Source organism: Triticum aestivum, chromosome 5B (assembly GCF_018294505.1).
Source record: "Triticum aestivum cultivar Chinese Spring chromosome 5B, IWGSC CS RefSeq v2.1, whole genome shotgun sequence".
Classification (NCBI taxonomy): Eukaryota; Viridiplantae; Streptophyta; class Magnoliopsida; order Poales; family Poaceae; genus Triticum; species Triticum aestivum.
The window spans coordinates 106,954,422-106,962,021 of NC_057807.1; the positions used below are offsets into that span (position 1 = coordinate 106,954,422).

At 44.5% G+C, this 7,600-nt stretch overlaps 1 protein-coding gene across 1 annotated transcript; it reads right to left on the reverse strand.

Annotated features, from left to right (window-relative positions):
- Positions 1–597: 597 nt before the first annotated feature.
- Positions 598–3,644, reverse strand: LOC123110650 (probable RNA 3'-terminal phosphate cyclase-like protein). Its single transcript, XM_044531223.1, has 6 exons — positions 3,322–3,644; positions 3,087–3,236; positions 2,144–2,325; positions 1,891–2,066; positions 1,569–1,779; positions 598–1,026 (listed from the first exon to the last, which is right to left on the reverse strand). The coding sequence occupies exons 1-6, from the start codon at positions 3,518–3,520 to the stop codon at positions 817–819; spliced, it is 1,128 nt and encodes a 375-aa protein (XP_044387158.1). The 5' UTR covers positions 3,521–3,644; the 3' UTR covers positions 598–816.
- Between the last annotated feature and the right edge of the window lie 3,956 nt (positions 3,645–7,600).

Consider the following 7,600-nt stretch of genomic DNA (forward strand, 5'->3'; position numbering starts at 1 on the left):
AAGTATGTCTAGAGGCGGGGTGAATAGACTAGTTGCCAAATTTAAAGGACTCTTTCCAATTTTAGTTCTTGGCTAGCAAGTCACATGACACTCTACACATGCAATTTTAGAGTATAGGCAGCGAAAAGTAGATACATTGCAAGTAATAGTAATGTAGCATCAATGTGCTGCTGCTGCTGATGTGTTCTTCTCTTGTTGATATGATATTCACATGTGTACAGAGATTATATATGAATTCAGAGGGGAGAGAAGACTAGATATTTTTGTGCCTGTGTCTGTAGTATATTTGACTGAGCTGAGCAGAATGTTGCTTATAGCTATGAAATACTCCCTCTGTCCGGAATACTTGCCTGGAGTTACTTGTCTTAGTGCCTGTGTGTGTAGTACATTTGACTGAGCTGAGCAGAATGTTGCTTATAGCTATGAAATACTCCCTCTGTCCGGAATTACTTGTCTTAGATACATCCGTATCAACACAAATTTTATCTTCTTGCTAGCTTCATCTTCTTTTTCATTACCTTTCATAATAGACCTTTTGACAAGAGTATAATGGCATGCTCGATTTGTAGTCACAAGTTGCTAGATGTTCCAGGCTAGTAAGAAGTAAAAGCACATCAAATGTGTGATCTCAAATGGAAAGCTCACACCCATGTTTTCTCAGGAGGGTACATAAATCCATTCTGGATCAACTAGCTTACATCAAAACTACTACAGGGAAGAAGATCTACGACACACTTGCAACAAAAGTTGAAAATTCTTGTGTTGCGGTTCCAAAACACTGTTTTCCATCCTAGATGAGGTTCATGATAGTTCTGTTTATGAAATCTTCCGAGCAAGATTCTTCACTCCCGCACCAACACATTTTAGAGTGACCGTGTTTGAGTTCGGGTCGGGCTTGATGATGAACTTGACATCAAGGAACTCCTTGATGTTTCGAAGTGATTCTATAGCGTGCGGTGTCAGCTGTCCCACGCGAACCTTGGACACATCAGGCGGGCATAGAGCGCACAGCATGAACAGAAGGCCCTGCAAATTGTTTACAAGAGAAACATCATGTGACTAACAAAATAAACATTTTGAAGCAAGATTCAGAAAGAGCCATAGAAGGAAAGGCAGACACAGGCAGACACGGTCTCAGACATTATCTTGCCAAAATGAACCAAGGACTAGGTTGGCAGAAGAACTTGCATAAAACGATCATTCTAACGGACTACATCCATGCATACTATGTTCAGTTTGAATTTTTAATTCTTATCCAGCTTCCGTGGCTGGCTTTGAGTTAATACAATGGAAGAAAGGATTCTCCCCTGCTGTGTTCTCGAGGGGGGGGGGGGGATGCTAGAATAGCTAATTTATCTTCCTACAACATCATCAGCCAAAATAAATGACCATTATTGTTGCAGAGCGGTCTAAGTGCTTCAGAGTAGACCAAAAAAACACAGTAGTGATCATGAATCGTAGGAGAGGCATGTAAATAAAACACAAATTATCAGCCACAATATAAAAATATCTGCCACCAGCCTGCTAAATAATATAAGAAAGGAATAAACTGGAATGAAATACCAGACCTGATGTGTTGAGTCAACAACTCCTCCTTGAGCCACCTCTTCTAGCAGCATCGATGCAACTTGCTCACCAAGATCCTCTGGAGACATTAGCTCAGGCTTCTTAGATTGTTCACTCACTTCATCAACATTGGGATAACTCACAGTAGCATCTGCAGAAATCAGACAGCCTGTTGTGGTCTCAGCAACCACTGATACGCCATAGCCTGCTGACCTGCCAAAAGATGAATACATTTAAATTTTTGAATAGCAGGACACCAGGAGATAACAGCACATTGTGTCACTAATAATATTCAACAGGTTCTACTTCAAGCTGGAAACGTACAATCCACCAGATAAACCAGCTCTATGATCGGTGAAGATATGAACATCCGGAATAAACTTATTGAAGAGTCCACGTGCAGCATAGAGGATACGGTTTTCAATCTGTGGAGATACATTGGTTGAGAATGTTACACCTCTTATCCTCTTTACCATTCCTTCATCAATCCCATTAACTGCCTGCAAAAACACTTGATATTAGAAGGGGAATATCAACAGAAATCACGAAACATGAGCAGAACTAAACTCCAACACACCTTTAATGTACTGTTTATATTGGGAACTCGAAGAAGCACTTCACCACCACCACGAGGAGGAGCTCCCCGGTTTTCAATTTTGAGCTCCAGTCCGTCAAGAGGAACGCCAAAATGCTTGAGCATATGCAACGTAACCATCCGGAAAGTATCCACAGAAGGATCCTTTGTATCGTTCGTGATTCCTAAAAATAATGGCATCACATTTAGACTCCATACTAAATTTAGAAGCAAAAGACACTGTATGATCAATAACAGTGATGGCCATCAACCTTCTGCAGAATTTGTGATTCTTACAAGCATGGCAATATTTAGACTCCGTAGAAGTGAAAGACTTTGTATGATCATTAACAACAATGGCCATCAATTTTGCGCAGAACTAAAGAATTATTTTCTTTCTAGTCTTTTGCAGATATTGGCTTATGGAAGCTTGTGAAGCTTCAGACACATAGTACTACTGAGCACCTCATGTTAGCAAGAGCATCTTCATTAGGAAAAATGAATGGCCACAAGGATCATGGGTTCATGAGAAAGAGCTAATAAGGTTTGCTTACTCGGTGACAGTGAATTCAGCCAAATTAACTAACTGGCAATAAAACCACCTTTGTCAAAACAATCCATGCCAGAACAGGACCGACTCGCATGATCCACATACACCAATTGAAACAAACCATCCGACCGAACAATGGATCAGAGAGGATAACTAATAATTCTAGAAAAACCTAAAGTTAAAAGAACTCATTGCAATGAACAATGAAGCACATTCAATAACCAATAATTCTAGAAAACCCTGACCACACAACCTCTGCCTGAACTAATATGGTAATTCCGGAGTTCCAGTGCAAAACATGGCAATCAATTGACCTGACGGTGCAACAACAGTCACCCGAAATTTCGCTGATTCTGCACACCTCAAGCAGAAACAAGATGACCAAACATTGTTCACCTTTGAGCCGAATGGACAAGGGCGACCTCGCGAAGAGCCCGAGCAGAATGAGCGGCTCGATGAAGTAGCCGATCCCGCGGTGCACCCCGCAGTCGTGCTCCAGGTCCTTCCCGCCAAGGACCACCCCGGGCTTGTACCCGACCTTCGTCCCTGCCCACGAACAAACCCACTACAATCAGCCACCAGCCCAAATGGAAGAAGCCCCTGTCGCGGCCACAAGTCGGCGCGCCCTTGCCTGTGTCGTTGACGTCGATGACGTGCTGGTCCGAGACCTTGTCGAGGAGGTGGAGGAGGGACATCTCGTGCGGGCGGAGGCCCCCCTCGCCGGCGCGGACGTCCTTGATGATGATGGGGGTGGAGGTCAGCATCGCCAGCACCAGCCGCTGCCGGAAGTCTCGGCTGCCCGAGAGCCTCCGGGACTTCTCGCGACCCATCCTCGCCGGTCGCCGGCGCTGGGGACGGTTGGCTGTTCGCTCGCCGCGCGGGGGGTGGTGGGGTTGGTCGTGCGGCGGGGGTGGGAAGGGCTGGCTAGTAGGGTTTAGGCGGGCGCCGGCGAGGCGTTGCTGCGGCGGGTATTTCACAGGGACGCGGGCCTCGCGCAACGGCCCGCTTGTACTCTTTTTTAGCGAAGGCCCGCTTGTACCAAACTGTGTGTGTGTAGTCTTTTCTTTTCTCGGAGAAAATGGCCCAGTGTCGTCCATGAATACACAGCCCACACATAGATTCTTCTCAAAAAAAAAAACCACACAGAGATAACAATGAAAAGAAAAAACCAGACACAATTTTTTCTTTTTTCTGCTAAAAAAGTGGCGCAATGTTTTTTTTACGGGAAGACCTCCGGGCTAGCTTTATTCAATTTCAAATAACGCTTACATCATCTGCTAAAAACTTAAAAATAAAACCGGGGTGCCTCCAACCACACCGCAGGAGGGTTAACACTTCCCCATTTAGCTAGCTCACGAGTAACTATGTTTGATTTCCTAATACAATACTCGACAGTAACCTTCCCGATATCCCGAAGACAATTTCGACAATCTTGCAACACCGGCGCCGCCACCATTGAATGTCCTTCATTTGAATTTAGTGCTTGTACCACAGTGGAGTTATCTAATCTCACCACCAAGTTGTCGCATCCACTGATTTGTGCAAGTTTGAAGCCTTCTAGCAACGTCGTGGCTTCAACAAAGACTACATCTGCTACATGTTCAAGCTTTGCAGTAGAAGCAGAGATAAAGTTGACCCACCAAGACAACAGGCCACCTGTTGATTTTTTGTACTGGACTCGCTTTCCCTGCAGCTCGAACATAATCCAGTCCCTCAAGTGGCGCAATGTTTTGATTGTACACTTTAATTTCTATGGACCTATTTTTCGAAATAAAATATTAACTCTTTCTAGGTCATCGCACTCATCACACATACCTTTCACTTCCGCAAATGATGTACTCATTGCAATTTATTTCAACGTGTTCCCGACAAGCAAGTACTAGCTAGACGAAGTAGAATGATTACTACTCCCTCCGTCCGAAAATACTTGTCGCAGAAATGCATAAAAATGGATGTATCTAGAACTAAAATACGTCTAGATACATCCATTCCGCCAACAAGTATTTCCGGACGGAGGGAGTAGTTGACTACTTTGTCTGAATTAATGAAGCTTTTGTTCTAATTATCTTGGCCTAACCTACTTGCATAATGAAAATTGCCGCCCCTACAACTAAGCTAAGTTTTCACGTGAAAAAGTGGTGTACTATCTAGGCATACTGATTGTAAGCCAACCAAAACATTTTTGTTATTTTTGTTTAAACAACTGAGTTCTTATGGTCTTGTTTCTTCCTCGAGGACGATCAAGATTTAAGACCCGGGAGGTTGACGAGTGTGTTTTTACACTCATTTCCACTGTTGTTTAAATCAGATAATCTCGGATATTCTGAGAGAACCACTCTGATACTATTACTAATGATTAATAAAGGCAAAAGAAAAAAGCAAAATCCTCTATTTATTTTGTTTCCCGCGGGAAGGGACCATTTAAGGGAGGAAATCGATGCATAGATGGAAAATATGAAGTTTGGCGAACAATGTGATGAGCACATGGGCACATCATACATGACATTTCAGAAAAGTGCACAATTTAGTTGGAAAGAATTACTAAGCCGAATCAAGCAAACATATGGCCAGGTGAACGCTAACTTAAGTTCATACTATAATCTTGAATACATGGCTGCACTTTCATCTCCATTGTTGTTGGTTGAACTTAGGTATCACAAGAAAGAAACCCAACAACCTATGAGCTCTTGAAGCAACCGCTTCGGAGGAACAAGTTTGGAAACAAGTCTCAAGTGAAGCAGATGCTGTCAGTTTTTACCTCTGATGTTTTGGTGTGCCACACCCATGTGATGGAGAGATGGGGCCATAGGGGTACATTCAGAAGCTACATCAAATTATCTTTCCAATGCAAAAAACCTCACATCATTTGGAGTTGTGAGTCAAAAGTACTAGTCATTCTCGTGGAAGGGGTCCAGGCTGTCAAGACTTCGCGAATTTCCGAGGAGCTCTCCAACAACTCCCAAAGTTGACTGCTTATTCACCTAAGGAAGCCATGCAAACCTGTTTACTTTTGAAACCATTTTCACACCTAGCTAAGGGGGGTTGTCCCTGCTATAAAACCCCATCTCCCCCATCCTCTAGAAAAACCTTTTGTCAAAACCATTCAGCTACAAGCTTATGCAGCAAGACTTCTAGAGAGATCCGAGAGATCTTGCTACCTTTGCTCTTGTGAGTTCATTCGGATTCGCGAGAAGGAGCCTCTGGTTCCCCTAGTTCGTGCTCTACGGTTCCGGCCGTTTTGTGTGGATTAGTCCCGGTTTGTGGTTCTGCGATTGTTCGGACAGTGGGTTGGAGTTCTTGTAGCTTCGGTCAGCCATCCCCAACGTACGGGTTGCATCCAACCTTGGCAGGTATAAAGCTAGTTATCTCGGCTGCTTGCAGCTAGTTATCTTTCCCGATTCGATCCTATGACGTGAAGATCGGGCCACCCTTGGGCGTGAACTCGTTCATCGGGTTCCCACCTATCACAATGCCAAGCAATTAGAGGCGCGAAGATGCAACCAGGAGAGAAGGCATCTCCTAGTAGGAGCGCCCCCGCATGTGCCACCCAATGCCGGCTCCATGATGTCAACACAAACTGTATAAAAGGGGCGACACCCCATAACAATAGAGAGCCAGCCATGCGCAACAGAACGCTAAAACCCTAAACCACCGCACCACCATCCATCTCATAGCCTCCACTATTCCCATATACATCTCCATAGTAATTGTCCCCTAGCCATTATTCATCACTTGTAATCAAGATACATTGCATATGCTGGAATCGTAAGGCTATTATCAATAATCCATCTCCAAGTTGGATCTACAGTGCCTTTCTCCTATGATTCATCTACGGTGTGTGTATCGCAACAGATTTTTCTCTTGTCTCTTTATCGTTCTAAGGCCCCACGGGTACCCAGGATCCCAAGGATTGGTCAAGGAGGAGGTAAAGTGTAGGGATGAACAAAAAGCTATGCTAAAAGTCAGTAATTTTAAGGATAAGTACGATAGCTGGAAGAAATTCCTTGGGGAAACATGAAGTGTCATCATTAAATGTCCAATGCGTTGGTCTAAAGAAATCCTTCATAATCGAGGTAACCTTGCATGACGATAAAGGCCTTGGTTGGACGCTAGAATCATGATGCAGGTTGCTGATGGGTCATAAGGTTATTAGGACGCATCCCCTACATGTACATGTTGATAACACACAATAGCGGTGTCTATCAAGACCATCTTGAATATTTAGTTGAAATCCCAAGTGCAAGAATATGGCTGCAAGTTAAGACTTTAAGCCATGGTCTATTACCATTTATTGAATTAGAAACAAGGTGCCACGTTCTTCCTAGCCAGCCGTCGCCTCCAAAAAGTGCCTCCCGCCGGTGGCGGCGCTGGTGCGTCCAGTCTCCGGTGGCCATAGGACCATGGAGACGGAATGGATCTCGGCCCTTGCCGGTGGTAGGGATCCGTCTTTAGATATTTTTTCGAGCTTTGTTAGGGTTTGTGTCATGCTCAGGAAGGCGAGATGGCGGCGGCTCCATGAAGATGGAATAAAGGTCTCCCGCCTAGCCCCCACAATACCAAAAAAAGACACATCCGTAACATTTTGGGCCGAACGAATTTTTTCCCTGTCATGCTTATGACACTTCTATGACGATAATTGTGACAAAACCCGGTATCATCATAGATGTGGTGGGCTCCTACATCTATGACAAAAATCATGACAGAAAATGGGCTTTTCGTCCTGGGCGGGCCTGAGACGCAGCTACATGACATTCTTTGGGCCATCCATGACGGAAAAACCTGTGGTAGAAGCAAGGGAGAGGAAAATATCGAGGAGTTCCGGGTTACGGTGGGTGGTCGAGGGCCGAGCGATGCGTGTTTATCTCGTACATGTACGCGAGTGGGTGCGAGGCGTTGGACTCTAACTGAAC